The 22,184-nt window shown below is 46.8% G+C and overlaps 1 protein-coding gene across 1 annotated transcript in view; it reads left to right on the top strand.

The window, feature by feature from the left end:
- Nucleotides 1-22,184, top strand: part of slit1a (slit homolog 1a (Drosophila)) — a 215,902-nt gene that overhangs the window by 90,688 nt on the left and 103,030 nt on the right. The window contains 5 exon segments of the mRNA XM_052027527.1: nt 54-125; nt 1,364-1,435; nt 6,733-6,804; nt 11,123-11,286; nt 13,056-13,203. Of these exon segments, the coding sequence (XP_051883487.1) occupies nt 54-125; nt 1,364-1,435; nt 6,733-6,804; nt 11,123-11,286; nt 13,056-13,203 (528 nt within the window).

Raw genomic sequence — 22,184 nt, 5'->3', positions numbered from 1 at the left:
ATCTCTAATTCCTTATGTACCTCAGTGTAATGTGAAATCCAATATTTCCACAGGGATCTGAGTGAGAATTTCATCCAGGCTATTCCCAGGAAGGCATTCCGTGGAGCAACAGACATCAAGAACTTGTGAGTACCAGGTGGTGCCAAAGGCTGTTCTTATGCCTGGACAGTCACCAAGCCAACATGGGTCTCCCACACCAGTCCCAACACACAACAAAATCAATGTCTTTCCTCAAAATCTTCCTCCGGAGAAAAAAGCAGTGGTTGGCCTAAAAATTAATCCTGCTCCCAGTGCAATCACTGCCTCAGCTGTGAGTGAGGGGGGAGGTTTCAATCGATGAGTGATTTCAAATAATCAGCTTTCACCTCATGTGAGAGATATTGTACTTTGTTCTGTGCCTTGTTTACCTAGCGTTTATCTTCTTTTCTTCTTTTCTCTCCTTCTCCTTCACGTTTTCCACCAGCACTCCGTCCCTGCCCTTCTCTCTTTCTGTTCTGACTGTATATATTTAATCAGCCTCTGTAGTTGCCTCCCTGACTCCCTCCCTCTGCTCTAATCCCCGATATATCTTAGTGTGTCATCCAGACCGTCACTTTCTTCCAATCTCAGTCTATCTTTTCCATCCCACTTTCTGCCCTCAGATTTCTGAACGGTCCATGAACCCATGAACCTCGTTATTCCTCTTTTCCACCATTTTATTTATTGTCGTGATTTATGGATTTTTATGTCTTTGCACTGTACAACAAATTTCACGTCGTATGTCAGTGATAATAAACCTGATTCCGATTCTCCCTCTCCCCATCCCGTCTCCATCTCCCACTCTGCTTGCCATTCCCATTCTATCCACCACCCCTTGTTGTTTACCCAGCCTGCCATCTTTCCCAGCCTCTGCTACTTTTCTGACTCTCTCTCCCTGCTCTCTGTGTGTCAGGTGAAGTGAAGAGGCGGTATTAAAGAGTGACGGTCGGGGCAAAATATGGGACAAAGGGGGATTTGTAATGTCCGACCTGAAGTAAGACACAGTGGTGTAAAGACACTTTCATAACATTACTCTTGGGCAGAGGGTTAGGAACCGGCAGAGATATCTTACAGGGAAGACAACTGTTGCCTGGAGCTTTGTAATCTCTCTGCCAATGGTTCTGTCAGTATTGGAGTCATAGAGTCCTAGAGTCATACAGCACAGAGACAGGCCCTTCGGCCCAACTCATCCATGCTGACCAAGATGTCAATTCAAGCTAGTCCTATTTGCCTGCATTTGGCCCATATCCCTCTATCGTTTCTATCCATGTACCTGTCCAAATGTCTTTTAAACATTATAATTGTATAACTAGGGTCATTTAACTCTCTCTATTTACTCATACAGGCAGCTGGACAAGAATCAAATTACCTGCATCGAGGAAGGGGCGTTCCGAGCACTGAGGAACCTGGAGGTTCTGTAAGTCCTTCTCATTTCATTGGTCTGCACTGTTGGTTCACCTTGTTGGGTTACCCATGGGTCCCATCCGGAGAAAGACCAGGAGCACAGCCGGGAACTCCTCTGGCACAATGGGAAAGTCTGTGGCTGAGTTCCTCTCGCAGCTGTCCTGCCGTCCAAACCCAGGGAGATGGTGTTGCTCACCCAACCCCTCCTCCAATGAGAGTTCCCTGTTGAAGTTCCCTGGTAGAAATGGGCAGTTGTTCTCTTACGGATCTCCGGATCATATTCCCCGGAGTCTAAGATAACACAGAGAAGACACAAGGGACTGCAGATGCTGGAATCTGGAGCAACGTACAAGATGCTGGAGGAACTCAGCTGGTCAGGCAGCATCTGTGGAGGGAAATGGACAGTCAACGTTTCGGATCGAGACCCTTCATCTGGACTGGAAGATAGAGGGGAGAGAGCCGGTGTAAAATGGTGGGGGGAAGGGGTGGAGCAAGATATAGGTGATAGGCGGATCCAGGTGAGAGGGGCAGGGCGATAGGCAGATGGGGGAGGGGAGAGCGGGAACAGCGACAGAAACTGGGAGGTGATAGGTGGAGGTGACAGAGGGTGGGATCTTAAGGTGGAGCATGGAGTCGAGGGAGGGAGGTGGGGAGGGCAGATGGGAACAGTGGGGGGAGCGTGTGGGTGATGGGCAGATAACACAGCTGCTGTACCACTGCAGCTTGAGTGTCTATCAGTACTAACAATGTGCAGTGATGATCAAGAGAAGGGAAAGAAAGGATAGGAAGCCTCCTATAATTATCATGCCCGCCACAGCTTCCGGTCTTACAGCCAATGAAACGCCTTAGCGATGTTGTCAATATCATTATGTAGGAAATGCAACAACCAGCTTATGTCCAACGAGGCTCTCTCATACGGCTATGTAATAGGCAGCAGGTCGTATGCACTATCATGATGTTTGAAGGATCAAAATGGACCAGGGCACCAGGGAGGATTCCCCGGTGTTCTTTGGAATAGTGCCAAGGGAATTTGGATCGCTACCCGAGAGAGCAGATGGTGATTCATTTTCCTGCCCTCGTTCAAATGAAGGCAATGTGGCACTCCCTCGGTAGGGCAGTGGAGTGTCAGTTCAGGTTTTTGTGCTGAAATGGGACTTGAGTTTACGATCTTCTGAATCAGGGGGCAAGGGTGCTCCCGGTGAGCTGATTCTTCCAGGAAGCCAGTGGAGAAGGCAGGAAAGAGGGGGATGCAAGCAATAGTAGATTGGGGATGCCTTGGCAAGTTGATGCTTTTCTACGGCAGTAGAGACCCATAGGTTTTCAACTGGTGTCTCATGGACTCTTATACAAAACATAAGAACTCGAAGTAGAATTGGGTCATTTAGCTCCTCGTACCTGCTCTGCCATTCAACACATCAGCATCCCTTTTCAGCACTAACCCTAAATCCCTTGATTCTTTCAATACCTAACGGTCGATCTCCTTCCTGAGCATGCTCAGTGACCGAGCCACCTAGGGTGGAGAATCCCAAAGGTTCACTGCCCTCTGGGTGAGAAAATTACTCTTCATCTCGATCCGGGACCTGTGACCCTGAGGACCAAGTTGTCCTTCTTCAGGTGGGCCACAAGGTACAGGGGCTCCCCAGTTAACAACAGCCTGCCTTACAGAAATCGGACTTTATGCAAATTCTTCCATGCATTTTTAAAGCATTTTTCACAAAAGTAATGATAATAATAAAATGTATTGTGGTATTCATTATTGACTGGATACAATATTTATTCCATTAGTTTAGTTATAAGTGGTGTTAGGGTGAATATTCAATCAAATGAAGGAATTATAGTAAGTGTATGTAGAGTGATACAATATGGTTCACTATAGAAAATGGACATTTCTGACTTACAGAGAAATTAGCAAACAGGCAGTTCTCAAAAACGGAACCCTTACATAACCCAGGGACCGCCTGAATTTTAAAATGGGAAATGGAACAATGGGTCAGAGGATGAAGCTCATTGTCAAGGATGGTTGCCAGCTCTGGTCGGGCATATACCTGGAGAATTAATCACAAGATGGCACAGAGGTGCGGCAGGTAATTCTATTGCCTCACAGCTCCAGAGTCCCGGGTTCAATCCCGACCTCCGGTGCTGTGTGTGTGTGGAGTTTGCACGTTCTCCCTATGACCGTGTGGGTTTCCCCCGGGTGCTCCAGTTTCCTCCTGCATCCCAAGGACGTGCAGGTTAATTAATTGGCTTTAATTACTCTTAGTGTAGATGATGGCAAGTGAATGACGGTGGAAGGGTTTGATGGAGGAGTTGGTGTGCATGTGAGGGAAAATAGTTCACAGGAAGTGTGAGGACAGATGCAAGTGAAGTGACTACTCTGCTGGGAACAAACATAGTCTATTAATATTATAATCTCCCTCCCTAAACTGTCTCCACAGCCACTCAACCTGTTCCAGCTTCTCCCTTCTCCAATATTGTCAAAGTCAAGTTTATTGTCATATGCACAAGTACATGTGTAAGACAAGATATCTTTATTAGTCACATGTACATCGAAACACACAGTGAAATACATCCAGAGTGTTCTGGATGCACAGGTGCAATGAAAAACTTACTTGCAGCAGCATCACAGGCACATAGCATCAGATAAGCTGTATTCACAAGAAAAACAGAAATTAAACATAAATTATACACAATTTTTACAAGAAAGAACACAATTAGAACAAAAAAAGTCTATTTTAGTTCAAATCGATCAAAGTGGTCATAGTGTTGCCAAACTGTAGTGAGTAGGGTTTTGCCGTTTGGTTCAAGAATCTTATTAAATTAGTTTTTTTACTGAATGAAAGCATTCAAAGAAAATAAATAGAAATGTGCAATTGGTTGCTCCATTATGTCGTTCCCATTGTTGCTTGCAATTGCCGCCCTGGGATTTTGCATTTAATTGCTGGAAATGTCACAGCACCCCAGGAAGGTTGAGAATGCTGTGTTGGTTTACTCTGCACCTCAGGTGTGCTGTGATGGACCTGGCAAACGTTTCCTTCCCCGATCCAATCACCCCTCACCAAAGGATTGCAGCATTCCTCAAACGTACCCTGTAGAATGTGCATGAAAAGAGATTACAGGGAACTAAGTGGGGGAATGGGACCCCAGAGCTGGCATCGACTCGATGGGCTGAACTGCCTGCCATGCTATAAAACAATATTGGAAGTATGAGAGAATATTGCAGCCCATTGCTGAACATTGGGTGTGGGTGAGGAGACAATCAACTTCAGCTTTCTCTTCATCAAGGAGCCCAACCAGGTCACTTCTGATGGTGGACCAAGGGTCTGTGGAACTGTAATAAAAGAATTGGTGCTCAGAGGGATCCAGGAGTCCTCATATTTAATGTTCAGATAAAGCAAGCAGTTAGGAAGGCAAGTGATAAGTTGTATTTTATTGCAAGAGGATTTGAGTACAGGAGTAAAGATGTCTTACTAAAATTATGTAGCAACCTCCAGCAAGACTGCACCTGGAATATAGTATGCAGTTCTGGTCTTGGTAGTGTAGCGGTTAGCGTAACGCTTTACAGCACCAGCGACCCGGGTTCAAATCCGGCCGCTGTTTGTAAGGAGCTTGTACGTTCTCGCTGTGCCTGCATGTGTTTCCTCCGGGTGCGCCGGTTTCCTCCCACATTCCAAAGACATATGGGTTAGGAAGTTGTGGGCGTGCTATGTTGGTGCCGGAAGCGTGGCGACACTTGTGGGCTGCCCCCAGAACACTCTACACAAAAGATGTATTTCACTGTGTGTTTCGATGTACATGTGACTAATAAAGATATCTTACCTAAGAGTGAATGTACTTGTGATAAAGGGAGTGCTGTGAAGGGTCACTGGAATTGATTCCTGGAAGGTGGTATTGTCCCATGAAGAGAGATTATCAAAACTCTACCTGTATCCTCTAGAGTTTTGAAGTGATCTCATTGAAGCATGCAAAGTTTTTATGGGGCATGACAGGGTAGATGTTGAGATGATGTTTCGCACAGATGGGATATTTGGGTCACTGTCCCAAAATAAGCAGTTGGCCACTCAGGACGGAGATGAGTAGAAATTTATTCATCCAGGAGATGATGAAGTTTTGGAATTCTCAACCCATGTGGAAATCCAGTCACTGAGTACGTTCAAGACAGAAACTGATAGAGTTTGTACATTAAGGGAAATAAGGGATAAGGAGTTACAGGGGGAAGGTGGTAATGAGGTAAAAGATCAGCCATGATCTTATTCACTGATGGAGCAGGAGTGGGGAGTTGAATAACCTATGAAGGGTCTCGACCTGAAACGTTGACTGTCCATTTCCCTCCACAGATGCTGCCTGTTCCTCCAGCAGTTTGTGTATTGCTCCAGATTCCGGCATCTGCGGAATCTCTTGTGTCTCCAGTTCAATAATCTACTCAGATTTCTATTTCTTATGTTCTTTATGAAAGCAGAAAATGCTGCTCCCATGGAGAAAGAAACACTGCTTACACACACTTCTCGCTGCCTCGGTAAAGCAGCCAACATAATCAACGACCCCACTCACCCCAGACATTCTCTCTTCTCTCCCCTCCCCTTGGAAAGAAGAATCAGAAGCCTGAAAGCACGTACCACCAGGCTCAAGGACAGCTTCTATCCCGCTGTTATAAGACTATTGAACTGTCCCCTAGTACGATAAGGTGGACTCTTGACCTCACAATCTACCTCGTTATGGCCTTGAACCTTATTGTCTGCCTGCACCGCACTTTCTCTCTAACACTTTATTCTGCATTCTGTTATTGTTTTCCCTTGTACTACCACACTGCATGTTGTAATGGAATAATCTGTGTGGATGGCAGGCAAAACAAAGTTTTTCACTGTACCTCGGTACATGTGACAATAATAAACCAATTACCAATATCCTAATTTCATCAGTAGTTTGACCTAAAACATTAACTCTCTCCCTCTCTCTACAGAAGCTCCCTGAACAGCATTTTCTGATTTTATTTCCAAATATTTAGCATCCCCAGTATTTTGTTTATGGAGGGAAATGGACAGTTGACGTTTCAAGCCTTGACCTTTTATCTGGGCAGCCCAGATGAAAGGTCTTGACTTGAAATGTCGACTCTCCATTTCCCTCCACAGATGCTGCCCGACCCACTGAGTTCCTCCAGCTTCGTGTGTGTTGCTCCAGATTCCAGCATCTGCAGTCTCCAGTATTTTGTTTTACTGAATCCCCAACAAGAGGAGAGGCAGAGGGAGAAAATTGACAGGAGAACATGAAACAGTTAGAAAGTTCATTACCGACTTTTTGCTGTGTTTTTTCCAGGACTCTGAATAATAACAACATCACCAGTATCCCGGTCTCCAGCTTCAACCACATGCCGACGCTTCGCACCTTGTAAGTACAGGACTGGGGGCTCTCTAAGCGTTGTAGGTTAACCCGGGTTTGGGTTCCACTCAGTAACCATAAGAGATTGCTGTGGCAACAAAGAAAAAAAGAGAGAATTCCTACAGCATCCTTCACAGTCTTGGGACATCCCAATGAGCTTTACAACAAATAAAGTGCTTTCTTTGAGTCATTGCGCACAGCAAGCAATTTGCACACAGCAAGTTCTATAGGCATAATGATATAAGATTTCAGATTTCGTAATTAGATTTATTATCACTGACTTAGATGATGTGAAATCTGTTGCTTTGTGGCAGCAGGACAGTGCAAAGGCATAAAATTACTATAAAATACAAAAAAAGTTAATAGTGCTAAAAAAAAGGAATAACGACCTAGTGTTCATGGGTTCATGGACTGTTCAGAAATCTGATGGCAGAGGGGAAGAAGCTGTTCCTGAATATAACAGCCCAATTATCTGCTGTTGAGAGGGAAGATAAATACTGGCCTCAACATTTGGCTTAACCCTCTCACTCTTCTGCAGTCCAGTGCTGTGTGATCGTTTAAATTTACTTGAAAGAGCAGATATTTCGTCCAACAGTGCAGCGCTCCCCCACTACTGGGTCTTTTACACTCAACTCTCAGGAGGAGACACTCAGAGACCACCACTGTTAAGGATGGATTCTTGCTTGTGAATTGCCAAGAGCAGGGAGAGTTGAGGGGAAGGAGGTATGCATAGAACAGTGGCATAGCTGGTAGAGCTGCTGCCTCACAGCGCCAGTGACCGGGTGTGTGGGTTTCCTCCAGGTGCTCCGGTTTCCTCCCACATCCCAAAGATGTGCAGATTGGTAGGTTAAGTGGCTGCTGTAAATTGCACCCAGTCTGTGGGTGAGGGGTAGAATCAGGGGGAGTTGATGGAAATGTGGGGAGAATGAAATGGGATTAGTGTAGGATTAGTGTAAGTGGTGTTTGTCGCTCAGCTCAGACTCGATGGCGGAAGGGACTTTTGCTGTGCTGAGAAAGGTCAATAAGTCCAGGCTCTCGATTCCCTTGGTTAAATTGCAAGGAGCAAATTTACAAATGAAGGTTGCATTTATTGGAATTTATAAACTTAAAGTTTTCAATGTATAGCAGAATGAATAAGGTGATCAGGAAAAAAAAATCTCCAATCAGTTCGGAAGTTTAGAACTCCAAGTCATTGACTTAAAGTTAAAACCAGGCCTTGTAAGTGTTAGCAAAGAGAAATTTGGAACTACCTTCCACACTGAGCAGCTGATGACTGGTCATTTTATACCTCAGATTGATAATGTTTTGTTGACCAACTGTGTGAAGGAATATGAAGCAATGGTGAGTAAAGTTAGCTTGTAGATCAAGTGATGGGAGGTGATTAAGTTAGGTTGTAGGTCTAAGTGATGGTGAGTGCATAAAGTTAGGTTGTAGATCTAAGGGATGGGCGAATAGAGTTAGGTTGCAGGTCTGAATGGCAAATGGAGATACTAAATATTCTCCTGTTCCTCAGTTTCTAGGAACCTATTTTTTTATTTATTCATTTTTCAGGACATAGACACTGCTGGCAACTGTTCAGACTGCACTGTGGTACAGCAGTTAGTACAGCTGCCTCACAGCTCCAGTGACCCAGGTTTGATCCTGACGTCCGGTGCTGTCTGTGTGGAGTTTGCACGTTCTCCCTGTGACTGCGTGGTTCCCTGGAGCTGTGAGGCAAGAGCTCTGACTTCTGTGTGATCTGTGCTGCATTAGCTCTGAAACCCCATCCTACACATTTTCCCCTTCCTGGCGACCCCTCACATCCCAACACCATTGCAATGCACGGTCATCCCAATGGTTCCTCCTTGCCCCAACGTGCTGGGGACTGTAGAGCTCCCACTACTTTACAATCCTGCTTTAAAATACTGAAGCTTGGCAGCATTTAATCACGACTGCTGTATCACCCTTCATTTCTTATTTCCGATGCTGTCCTGCACTGTGTGACTTGACCTCTCACCTTGATTCCTCGATCGTTAAGAAAAGTCTCACGTAGCGACATGCTTTGCTGAAAGCAGTAAATTGACCTTGAGGTATTGACAATGCGGGAGGATGTCCCACACTGGAGATGGGTAATTACTTTAGAGCTTTGCCTGAGGGATTGCATGAATAGGTTAGAAAGCTGACCTCATCATATCATATTGATTTTCCCGTCTTGTAATTTGGTTCACTGTTCTCTCCAGAGTCGATGTGTTGCTTGACTCTTCCCTTCCCCCCCAACCCCTCCTCCAATGCCTGGGATTCTTGATCTATAAAAATGCCATGAATTGCGAGAGGTGTGTACACACACACACACACACACACACACACACACACACACACACACACACACACACACACACACACACACACACACACACACACACACACACACACACACACACACACACACCCTTACATCCTCACTAACCAAATTCAAGTCAAGTCGAGTTTATTGTCATCTGCACAAGTACGTGTGTGCACAGGTGCAATGAAAAACTTACTTGCAGCAGCATCACGGGCACAGAGCATCAGATAAGCCGCATTCACAAGGAAAACATAAATTAAGCATAAATTATATACAATTTTTACAAGAAAGAACACAATTAGAACAAAAAAAAGCAGTCCATTGTAGTGCAAAGTGATCAAAGTGGTCCCAGTGTTGCTGTACTGAGGTAGTGATTAGGGTTGTGCAGGTTGGTTCAAGAACCGAATGGTTGAAGGGAAGTAGCTGTTCATGAACCTGGTGGTGTGGGACTTCAGGCTGCTGTACCTCCTGCCCGATGGTAGCTGCGAGAAGATGGCATGGCCCGGATGGTGGGGATCTTTGATGATGGACGTTGCCTTCTTGAGGCAGCGCCTCCTGTAGATACTCCCGATGGTGGGGAGGGATGAGCCCGTGATGTATTGGGCAGAGTCCACTACTCTCTGCAGCTTCTGAGCATTTGAACTGATGTACCAGACCATAATGCAACCAAAGAGGAACCAGTACCTTCCCCAGATCAGGCAACTCCAGAATATCAAAAGGCTTATTCTACCCGAGAACAATCATTCACCAGGCTCTGGGGAAAGACAGTTGATAGCACTGCTCCGCCAGGAGATAGCACAAGCTCAATGGACCAAATGGTCTCCTTCTGTGCTATTTGATGACACATTTGTGTTTCACTGCACTGTAGTTAAAAGTTTGAATTAGAGTCATAAAGTCATACAGCACAGAAACAGGCTCTTTGGCCCAATTAGTCCATGCTGACCAAGATTCCTACCTAATCTTGTCCCATTTGCTCACCTTTGGCCCATGTCCCTCTAAACCTTTCCTATCCATGTACCTGTCCAAGTGTCTTTTAAATGTTGTCAATGTACCCACCTCAACTGGCTCGCTCCATATACTGACCACCCCCTGGGTAAAAAGGTTGCCCCTCAGGTTACTATTAAAATCCCTCCTCTTGCACCCTAAACCTATGTTTTTGATTCCCCAACCCTGGGAAACAGACTGTGTGCACCTGTTAACTGTTTCTCATTCCTGACACACTGCCTGATCTGTGGAATAAATATTGGTCAGGACACCAGGCTGAACTCCTCTGTTCACCTTTGAAATGTTGGTTTGGGATTACTTTACATCCATGGAGAGTGAACAGACAGGTCCTTGGTTTAATCTCTCACTGAGAAGCTGCACTTCCCCCAGTCCAGCTCTCAGACTCCTCCATACAGCACTGGTAATGTCAGCCTGCAGTTTTGTGCTTCATCCTCTGGAGCTGGGTTTGAACCTTGAACTTCCCATGGCTCAGGGGTGAGAGAGCTTCAAACTCAATCACAGCTGAACATCTGCATTCTGGTTTCCTCTTACACATTTCCCTTCAACTTTGTGGTTCATTTTCCATATGGAGCTGCATTAGCAAAGCTGAATATTTTCCATTTCAGCACATGCCGTCCCATCACACACTCCCAGGGCAGGGACGGCACGGGTTAGATACAGAGTGAAGCTCCCTCTGCACCGTCCCATCACACACTCCCAGGGCAGGGACGGCACGGGTTAGATACAGAGTGAAGCTCCCTCTGCACCGTCCCATCACACACTCCCAGGGCAGGGACCGCACGGGTTAGATACAGAGTGAAGCTCCCTCTGCACCGTCCCATCACACACTCCCAGGGCAGGGGCAGCACGGGTTAGATACAGAGTGAAGCTTGGCAGTCTAATCTGGCCTCCCTGACATTTTCTGGGACATTTTTCCGGGGCTGGCGGGTTGCGGGATCTTGCTGTGGCCTGGTCGGTGGGGCGGAGCCTCAGCGGAGTCTTTGTGTTCCTGTTTCTCAGTCGCCTGCACTCCAACCACCTGCTCTGCGACTGCCGCCTGTCCTGGCTCTCCCAGTGGCTGCGTCAGCGTCCGCAGATCGGCCTCTTCACGCAGTGCGCCGCCCCTGCGCACCTCCGCGGCCTCAACGTGGCCGAAGTACAGAAGCATGAGTTCACCTGCCTGGGTGAGTCCTGGAGGCAAGGGGTTTAGGGGGAGGGGGAGGGTGGTGGGGAGGGACGGTGGGTTGTGGAGGGTGGGTCGGGGTGGGTCAGAGAGGGGAGGGGTGGGGAGGGTCAGGGTGTGGAGGGTGGGTCAGAGAGGTGGAGGGTGGTGGGGAGGGACGTTGGGTTGTGGAGGGTGGGTCAGGGTGGGTCAGAGGGAAGGGGGAGGGTCAGTAGGTTGTGGAGGGTGGGTCAGGATTGGTCAGAGGGGAGGGGTGGGGAGGGTCAGTGGATTTGGAGGGTGGGTCAGTGTGGGTCAGGGTCGCGAGTGTTGATAATAGGTAACTAGCTTATTATTGTCACATGTACTGAGGTACAGTGAAAAACTTTTGTTTTGCATGCCATCCAGACAGATCATTCCAAATATAAGTACATCGAGGTAGAAAAGCAAGAACAGAATGCAGGATATAGTGTTACAGTTACAGAGGAAGTGCAGTTCAGGCAGACAATAAGGTGCAACGCCATAACAAGGTAGTTTGGGGGATCAAGAGTCCATCTTATCGTACAAGATGTCCCTTCAAGAGTCTTATAATAGTGGGATAAAAGCTGTCCTTGAGCCTGGTCGTACAAGTTTTTAAGCTTTTGTGTCTTGTGCCCGTTGGAAGGGGGGAGAAGAGAGAATGATCGGGGTGGGAGGGGGTCTTTGATTATGTTGGTTGCTTTCCCAAGGTAGCGGGAAGTGTGGACAGAGTCCATGGACTGGGCTGTGTCCACAACTCTCTGCGTTTTCTGAGAGGGTCAGGGTGTTGGAATGAGAATGGAGGGTTTGGGGTGGCGCTCCCTTGCTTAGTGGAGCTGAGTTCCATATCTGGCTCAGTGGTGAAGCTCGTAGAGCCACTGCCTCACAGTTCCAGAGACACAGGTTCAATGCTGACCTCTGTCACTGTCTGTGTGGAGTTTGCACGTTCTCCCTGTGATCCTGAGGGTTTCCTCCCACATCCGAAAGATGTGCAGGTTGGTAGGTTAATTGGCTGCTGTAAATTGTCCCCAGTGTGTGGGTGAGGGGTAGGATCTGGGGGGAGTTGATGGGAATGTGGGGAGAATAGATTACAGGGACAATTAGTTGGGGAATGGGATTGCTCTGTGAGCTGGTATTGACTCAATGGGCCAAATTCCCTCCTATATCATATGGAAGTTGCCTCATTGGGTCTCCTGATGTGGCTTGGTCAAATTCTTTTCTCCTCCAAAACTCACTCAGGATGTTGAAGAGGATATATCAATGCAAATTGTATTGGTAATTAGTAACTGGTTCACTATTGTCACGTTTGTGTGCCTGCCATCCAGACAGATCATTCCATACATAAGTATATCAAGGTAGTACAAAAGGAAAACAGAATGTAGAATATGGTATTACATTTACAGAGAAAGTGCAGTGCAGGTAGGCAAATAAAGTGCAAGGGCCATGACGAGGTAGATTGGGAGATCTGCAGCTTTTAGTGTATGAGAGCTCCGTTCAAGAGTCTGATAACAGCAGGATAGAAGCTGTCCTTGAGCCTGGTGGTATGTGTTCTCAGGCTTTTGTATCTTCTGCTCGATGGGAGGGGGGAGAGGAGAGAATGACTGGGGTGGGAGGGGTACTGATTATGTTGGCTGCTTTCCCAAGGCAGCAGGAAGTGTAGACAGAGTCCACGGAGGGGAGGCTACCGCGACAGATGCCACATGTACAGTATGTGGGGGTTTTCTCTCATTCAGCTTTGCCGCAGTTAAACCTTCTACCTCCTCGTGCTCACAGGTCAGTCGGACAGCTCTCGGTCCCAGTCGTGTGGCCTGGCCTCGGGATCTTGCCCCGCCATGTGTACCTGCAGCAACAGTATCGTCGACTGCCGCGGGAAGGGTCTGACCGCCATCCCAGCCAACCTGCCTGAGACCGTAACCGAAATGTGAGTACCCAACGGAGGGACCCCTGGCGGAGGGCGGTCCTGAGTCCCCAGGTATCCAGCCCACCTGCCGTGGGAACCTCCGTCTTATGGGCACATTCCAGTGGACATTCAGCCCCTAATGCCTGATCTACTATCCAATAAGATCCTGGCTATTGTCTTACCTCAGTGCTATTTCCCTGCACCAATCCCATAACCCTTGATTCCTTTAAAATCTAAAAACCTCTGGATCTCCACCTGAACATGCTCAGTGACTGAGCTTCCCCTGCATCTTGGGCAGAAGATTGTAACATTCCCCAGCCTCTAGTTAGGGAGACCTCAGTCCTGCATGGTTGACCACGAATTTTGAAAATGTGACCCCTGGTTGTAGACATCTCAATGACGAAACATCATCCCCTTATCTACCTTAAAGTCATAGAGTCATACAGCATGGAAACAGGACCTTCGGCCCAAATGGTCCATGCTGACTGTGTTGCCCAGTGAGCTGGTCCCTGCATTTGGCCACAGCCCTCTAAACCTCTCCTATCCATGTAGCTGGCCTTTAAACGTTGCTAATTTCTGGCAGCTCATTCCAAATACGCACCACCCTTTGCGTGAAGAAGCTGCCCTGATGTCCCTTTTAAATCTCTTGCCTCTGATCTTAAACCTATGCCCTCTTGTTTTTAGCACCCCCTCCCTGGGAGAAAGACGATGTGCTTTCACCCTGTCTATGCCCCTCATGATCTTATACACCTCGATCAGCTCACCCCTCAATCTCCTACTTTCTAGGGAATAAAGTCCTAGTCTGAGCAACCTCTCCTTGTAACTCAGGCCCCCAAGTCCAGGCAACATCTTGGTAAATCTCGTCTGCACTCTTTCTAGTTTAATAAGATCTTTCCTATAACAGGATGTCCAAAACTGTGCACAATACTCCAAGTGCAGCCTCACCAACATCTGATATAACAGCAAAATAACTTCCCAACTCCTATACTCAACACACTGACTGATGAACCAGTGTGTTAAATGCCTTCGTCACCACCCTATCTACCTGTGACACTGCTTTCGGCAAACTATGCACTTGCACTCCTAGGTCCCTCTGTTCCATAACACTCCCCAGGGCGCCACCATTCACCAGAGCCCTACCATACCTTGTCAAGCTCCGCAAGAATTTTGTACATTTCAATCACCTCTCATTCTTCTAAACTCAGGGAGTACTGGCCCAGTGTGCTTAATTTCCCTTCATACATCAAACTTGCCTGTGCAGGAATCGATCTGGTGAATGTACCATTCTCTTAATCACCAGTCTATCCTTCCTCGGATAGGGATGCCAGACCTGTACACAATAGTCCAGGTGGTGTCTCACAAGGAATCTATATAACTGCAGTTAGATGTCTTTAGGATCAGAGTCAGGTTTATTATCACTGACATATGGCATGAAATGTGTTGTTTTGCGGCAGCAGTACAGTGCAAGACGTAAAAATTACTGTAAGTCACCAATAAATAAATAAATAGTGCAAAAGAGGAATAACAAGGTAGTGTTCATGGGTTCATGGACCATTCAGAAATCTGATGGCAGAGGGGAAGAAGCTGTTCCTCAATCATTGAGTGTGGGTCTTCAGGCTCCTGTACCTCCTCCCCGATGGTAGTAACGAGAAGAGGGCTTGTCCCGGATGGTGAGGGTCCTCAGTGATGGATGCCGCCTTCTTGAGGCACCACCTCTTGAAGATGTCCTCGATGGTGGGGACATCTTCACTCTTTACTCTTACTAGGTATGGAAGATTATGGACCAAGTGCTGGTATAGTAAGGACTAGTATAGGTGGGTGCTTAATGGTTGGCATGGACATGATAGGCCGAAGAGCCTGTTTCTGTGCTGTATGACTCTCTGACTCATGTACTCAAATCTTCTTGCAGTTAAGGCCAACACACAATTTGTCTGCCTTCATGCTAACTTCCAGTGATTCATGTACAATGGCACCTGAGTTCCTCTGAACACCAATGTACAACATAGAACAGTACAGGACAGGAACAGGCCCTTCAGCCCACAATGTCTGTGCTGAACACGGTGCCAAATTAAACTAAGTTTCTTCTGCCGGCACATGATCCATATCATCCATATCCCTCCATTTCCTGCATGTTCACCTGCCTATCTAAAAGCCTCTTGAACGCCACTATCATATCTGGTTCCCCTGCCACCCCTGGCAACACGTTCCAGGCACCCACCACTCTCCATGTAAAATACTTGCCTCGAACATCCCCTTTAAGCTTTCCCTCTCCTGTCTTAGCGCTATGCCCTCCAGTATTTGACATTTCTGCCTTGAGAAAAAGATTCGGCTGTCCACCCTGTCTATGCCTCCCTATGCCAACGCCTTCCAATCTCTCACCATTAAAAGAATATACTCTTCTATATTTTGTGCCAAAGTGGATGACCTCACATCCTTCAAAATTATATTCCATTTACTACGAGCTTATCCCTTCACTTAACCTGTATACATACACCTGCATCCTCTTCACAGCCTACACTGCCAGCCAGCTTCATATTACCGCCAAACTTGGATATGTTAAACTTGGTCCCTTCAACTGTATCATGTGAACAGCTGGGGCTCCAGCCTTGATCCCTATTAGTCAGAGCCTCCCAACCCAAAAATGATCCATTTATCCATTTTGACCATCTGTTTGAAGTCCACTAACCAAACCTCAAACCATCCCAGTAAGTTATCCCCAATACTATGCACTCTAGTCTTTTAATAACCTCTTGTGTGTCACCTTAGCAAAGGCCTTTTGAAAATCCAAACACACCACATCACTGGTGCGCCCATATCTCCATATAGTTGCAGCCTCAAGAAGCCCTAACAGACAGGTTATCTGATCGAGTGTGTGCTCTGTCTAGAGTTGTTGGCCCCTTGTCCACGGTCAATGAATGGCGATCTCTCATCTGTGAACCAAACAGCTGCTGGTTCAAGTTCCATTTCAGAGACAATGCATACAATCCAGGTTGATGCCACTGGCTTGATCCTTATTAAGGTGCTGCCTTTCAGATGGTTTTGTAGCTGGTACAACCTGCAGCTATTGTGCACCAGCAACAGAAGAAGCAAATGTTTATGGAGACGCAGGAGATTGCAGATACTGGAATCTGGAACAACATACAAAATGCTGGAGGAACTCGGTGGGTCGAGCAGCGTCTATGGGGGGGGGAAGGACATTTCAGGTTTAAACCCTGCATCGGGACTGAGAGTGGAGAGGGGAGAAGGCCGGTATAATGAGGAGAAGGGGAGGGGTGAGACAGGAGCCCGACGTGATTGGTGGACTGGGGAGGGGTGTGAGATGACGGGCAGGTGGTACCAGGTAGGGGAGGGGAGCGGGGGTGGAGTTGGGAGACGGTGGCAGGTGAATGATAGACGGAGGCAGACAGAGAGGAGAAAGGGAAAAAAACCCTCCTCAGTCCACTGATCACCTCCTGTCTCACCACTCCCCCTCCCCTCGTTATACTGGCCATCTCCCCTCTCCACTTTCAGTCCTGATGCAGGGTTTTAACCCGAAACGTTGACAATTCCTTCCCCCCCACAGATGCTGTTCGACCCGCTGAATTCCTCCAGCAGATTGTTTGTTGAACAAATGTTTATAACTCCCAGTTCTGGTCCTCCTGCAGAAGAAAACTCTTCTTCTTTACCCTGTCAAAGCCTCTCACAATCTTCTCTAGAAAGAAGATACAAGTCAACCTCCCAATTACTGGGGGAGTGCGTACAATTCTGTCCACCATTCCCGAGAATTGATAGGAATGCAGTACAGGTTCACCAGGATGTTACCAGAACTCCAAGGGTTAAAGGTAGATAAACTAAACCTGTGCTTCCTGGAATGGATAAGGTTAAGGGGTGATATGATTGGGTCTTTTAGGATTTTAGACCTACAGAGAAACACAAAACAAGGTGGTAAGACCTGAAATTCAGAGCCAGGCCATTCAGGTCAAGAAATGCAGAGGGTTGGGGAACATAGAACATAGAACACTACAGCACAGTACAGGCCCTTTGGCCCACAATGTTGTGGCGACATTTTATCCTGCTCTAAGATCTATCTAACCCTTTTCTCCCACATAGCTCCCCATTTATCATTCATGTGTCTATCTAAGAGTCTCTTAAATGTCCCTAATGTATCTGCCTCCACAACCTCTGCCGGCAGTGTGTTCCACACACCCACCACTCTCTGTGTAAAAAACTTATCCCTGACATCCCCCTTATACCTTCCTCCAATCACCTTAAAATTATGTCCCCTTGCGTTAGCCATTGTCGCCCTGGGAAAAAGTCTCTGACTGTCCACTCAACCTCTGCGTCTTATCATCTTGTGCACCTCTATCAAGTCCCCTCTCATCCTCCTTCTCTCCAAAGAGAAAAGCCCGAGCTCACTCAACCTATCCTCATAAGACAGGTGCGGGAGTCCACCGATAATAGATTTCCAAAGGTGCCTCTGTGCATGGTAGGGAGGTGGATGGAGGTAGACCACAGACCAATCCAATCTCACTGAATGGTGGAGCAGACTTGAAGGGCTGAATGGCCTCGTTCTGTTCCTCAGGTAAGTGTACCATGCTCGGGAGGGAGACTGTGGAGCCCTGGTTCACAAAACTTTATCTTGCCTTACGCCTCTATTATAGCCTCAGTGATTTCCACGATGAATCGACTGCACTGCTATTGTGTCATGGGACTGTGAGGGAGCTGGTTTCATCTTAGTCCTTCCCCAATCCAATTCTCCTTCAGATGAGGCATGCTTAATTACCAGTCTCATATCCGCTCTACACTTTAAACAGAGCAGTGAAGACAAAGTACAATTGACAGCATGTTTTAACAGAACAACAAATAATTAGTATTCGTTAATCAGGCAGAACTAATTCCTCTACGACCACAAGGAGTGGGGTTGGTTACTGCTGTGAGGCATACGTCTGAAGTGACGCTGTGGATTTGAGAGGGCTGCTGCAAATGCTAATGTGAAAGCTTGTAAAGCAGCCAAATCCTGCAGACTCTCTTTGTCAGGCTGTGTGTGTTTGGAAATCTCACATCATTACAGCAGAGAGGTTGGGAGCTGGCTCCTACAGTATGCCACTACCGTATCTGCTTCCACCACCACCCCTGGCAGCCCGTTCCAGGCACCCACCACCCTCTGTGTTAAAAAACTTGCCCCACACATTTCCTTTAAACCCTCCCCCTCTCGCCTTAAATGCATGGCCTCTAGTACTTGAATGATAAGGCAATGGTGGGTAGATGTTAACAGGGCAGGGGAACATGGACCGTTAGCTGGCTCTGGGCTATGTGTTATGTATGAGTATAGGAAGGTGATGAACAGGGGGTGTGTGATACAGTGGGCATGACGAGCATCTGAACAGAAACTAGGAGCAGGAGTAGGCCATTCATCCCCTCGAGCTCATTCTATCATAGAATGAAAATATGGCCAATCTGATCGTAACATCCACATTCCCCTGCCCTGTTAACCTCTATTCCCCATTGCCTTATCATTCAAGTACTAGAGGTCATGAATTTATATCTGAGAGGGGGGAAAGTTTAAAGGGGATGTGTGGGGCACGTTTTTTACACGGAGAGGGGTGGGTCCCTGGAACGGGCTGCCAGGGGTGGTGGTGGAGGCAGATACAATAGAGGTGTTTAAGAGGCTTTTTAGATAGACACATGAACATGCAGGGATGTGGAGGGATATGGATCATGTGCAGGCTGAAGAAATTTAGTTTAATTTGGCATCATGTTCGGCACAGGCATTGTGGGCCGAAGGGCCTGTTCCTGTGCTGTACTGTTCAATGCTCTATGTACCTACCTACCTCTGGCTTAAACATATTCAAAGACTCTGCTTCCACTGGCGTTTGGGGAAGAGTTACAAAGGCTCACGATCTTTTGAGAGGAAGAGTTTCACCTCTTCTCTGTCTTAAATGGATGACCCCTTATTTTTAAACAGTGATCTCTTGTTTTAGATTCTCCCACAAGACGAAATATCCTCTTTAGCCCCTCCCTGCCAAGATCTTAGATGTTTCTATCCAGTCTCCATTCGCTCTTCTAAGCCCCAGCTCAGCCCGTGGAAACCTTTCCTCATAAGACAACCTGTCTTTTTCAGATATTAGTCTTGTAAACCTTCTGTGAAATGCTTCCAACACCTGAAGATCCTTGAGACCAATACTGTACAGAGTACTCCAGATGTGGCCTCAACAATGCTCTATATAACTGAAGCCTAACCTCCCTACTTTTAGAACATATAGAACATAGAACAGTACAGCACAGGAACAGGCCCTTCAGCCCACCATGTCTGTGCTGAACATGATATGAAATTAAACCAAATCCGTTCTGCCTGCATGTGATCCATCTCCCACTATTCCCTGAATATTCACTTGTCTACCTAACAGCCTCTTTAACTGCCTCCACCACCCCTGGCAGCCCGTTCCAGGCACCCACCACTCTCTGTGTAAAAAACTTGTCCCACAAGCTGTATCCCCTTTAAACTTTCCTCCTCTCACCTTAAATTCATGTCCTTGACACTTCTACCCTGGCCTCCGCCGCTCCAGAGAGAACAACCCAAGTTTGTCCAACCTCTCCTCATAGCTCATACCCTCTAACCCGAGCAGCATCCTGGTGAACCTCTTCTGCACCCTCTCCAAAGCCTCCACACCCTTCCTGTAATGGGGTGACCAGAACGGTACACATTTTGTATTCAATCCCCCTCACAGCAAACGATAGAATTCTGTTAGTTTCATAGTTAGTTGAGTCCTGATGAAGGGTCTCGGCCCGAAACGTCAACTGTTCATTTCCCTCTATCGATGCTGCCCGACCCGCTGAGTTCCTCCAGCATTTCGTGTTTTGCTCCAGATTTCCAGCATCTACAGAATCACTTCTGTCTCTCCGACACCATTCTCTGTGGCACACCTTTCATTCCATCTTGCCAACCAGGAAAAACAGATCTTTTTGTGCCTACCTTCTATTTCCTGTTAACTAGCCAATCTTCCATCCACACCAATTTGTTATCTCCTGGAGGTGACATGTCTCTCTGCAATAACCTCTGATATTAAATCTTGTCAAATGCCTTCTGAAAGTCTAAGTATAGCACAACCACCAGTTCTCCTATATCCACTGCGATTTCTTAAAACAACTGCAATAAATTAGTCAAAGCACAATCTCCCTATCACAAAGCCATGTTGACTTTGCCTGATGACCTGATGATCTGCCATGATCATCAGGTCATCAGGCCTGTAGTTTCCCGCTTTCTGCTTCCCTTCCTTCTTGAGTAAAGGGGTTACATATGCTATTTGCCAAATTAATGGAACCTTCCCCAAATGTAGGGAATTTTGGAAGGTTTAAACCAACTCACTAACCTCATAGAGTGAGGGTGTGCCACGGTGAGCGTGAGTTACAGTGAAGGATCTGGCAGTGTGTGGCTGTGAGACGTTGAGGGGGGTGGAACGGTGAGTGTGCTACACTGTAGGGTGTGGCAGTGTGTAGGTGTGAAACATTGAGGGGTTGGAATGGCAAGGGAAGGGGGTGGTAGTGTGAACAATGAGATACAGCGGGCACGTTATATTGTGAAGACCTTGTAGAGGTGTATAAAATCATGAGGGGCATCGATAGAGTGAAGGCACACAGTCTTTTTCCCAGGGAGAGGGAATCAAAAATTAGAGGGCATAGGCTTAAGGTGAGAGGGGAAAGATTTAAAAGGGACCTGAGGGGTAACTTCTTCACACAGAGGGCGGCACGTATATGGAACAAGCTGCCAGAGGAAGTGGTTAAGGCAGGTACAATAACAACTTTTAAAAGACACTTGGACAGGTACATGGCTAGGAAAAGTTTAGGGCCAAACGCAGGCAAATGGGACTGGCTTAGATGGGAATCTTGGTCAGCATGGACCAGTTGGGTCAAAGGACCTGTTTCTGTGCTGTATTGGTCTTTGACTCTATGAGTGTGCTACACCATGTGTGTGTTATAGCATCAGTGTGTAATCTAGAGAATGCTTGTCCACCTCAAGTTAGGTGAGGTTGGGGAGAGTTGAGGTGGGCAGAGGCTGTGCAGTGGAGGTAGGCTTGGCTGAGAACCTGAAGTGGGAGTATGCACCTCTGAGCCCCCTGTCCGGTATCAGGCTCCACCTCTGAGCCCCCTGTCTGGTATCAGGCTCCAGAGGAGAAAACAAACCAGAAAGTGACAGGAAAGAGGTTTCACCTTCTACAGCAGATAAACAGGACTGTAGAACTGCAGAGAGATATTTTCCCAGACCGTCCGGCGAGGATCCAGGCAGAAAAAAAGGAAGTGTGCAATTTTGAAAATTTATTTTCAATTTAAAATGTGTAGGTTCCTGACAGATTCCTTTCCAGGATTTTCTTTCATTAAACATAGAGGACAAATCCAGAAATATGGATCCAATAAAGACTGGTCTCGTATGGATCCAGTTAGCACTCCGGGCCTTTACATAGTTTGTTTATATAAAGACTGTAATGAGCCACAAATGCTGGAGGCATCAATTGTACCTGCTGCATTAGTCATCAGCAAAGTAATGTACAGGATAACAATTACCCAGGAGGGAGTTACAGGCTGGAATCTAATCCAGGGATTCAATGAGGTAAAACTAAGAGATTCCTGGGGGTGAGTTTGGGGCTAGAATCTAATTTGTGATTTACATATAGAATATCAAATACCCAGGAGTGAGTTACAGGCTGGAATATTATCGAGAGGATTTGGGCGGTGGGATTTATGTACAGAAAACCAGATACTGGAGCTACGGGCTTGAATCTAATCAAGTGGTTCAGGGTTTTATTTGTAGAGCACTGATATCTTTCAGTGAGCTACAAGCTGGGATCTAACTGAAGGGTTTGGTGAGGGTGTATATTAGAATAAGATTTCTTTATTAGTCACATGTACATCAAAATACACAGTGAAATAAATCTTTTGCGTAGAGTGTTCTGGGGGCAGCCCACAAGTGTCGCCACGCTTCCGGCGCCAACGTAGCACGCCCACAACTTCCTAACCCGTACGTCTTT

This window comes from Pristis pectinata, chromosome 12 (assembly GCF_009764475.1).
Source record: "Pristis pectinata isolate sPriPec2 chromosome 12, sPriPec2.1.pri, whole genome shotgun sequence".
NCBI lineage: Eukaryota > Metazoa > Chordata > Chondrichthyes > Rhinopristiformes > Pristidae > Pristis > Pristis pectinata.
The sequence above is the reverse complement of the archived record's forward strand: the minus strand, read 5'-3'. Positions and strand labels throughout refer to the sequence as shown.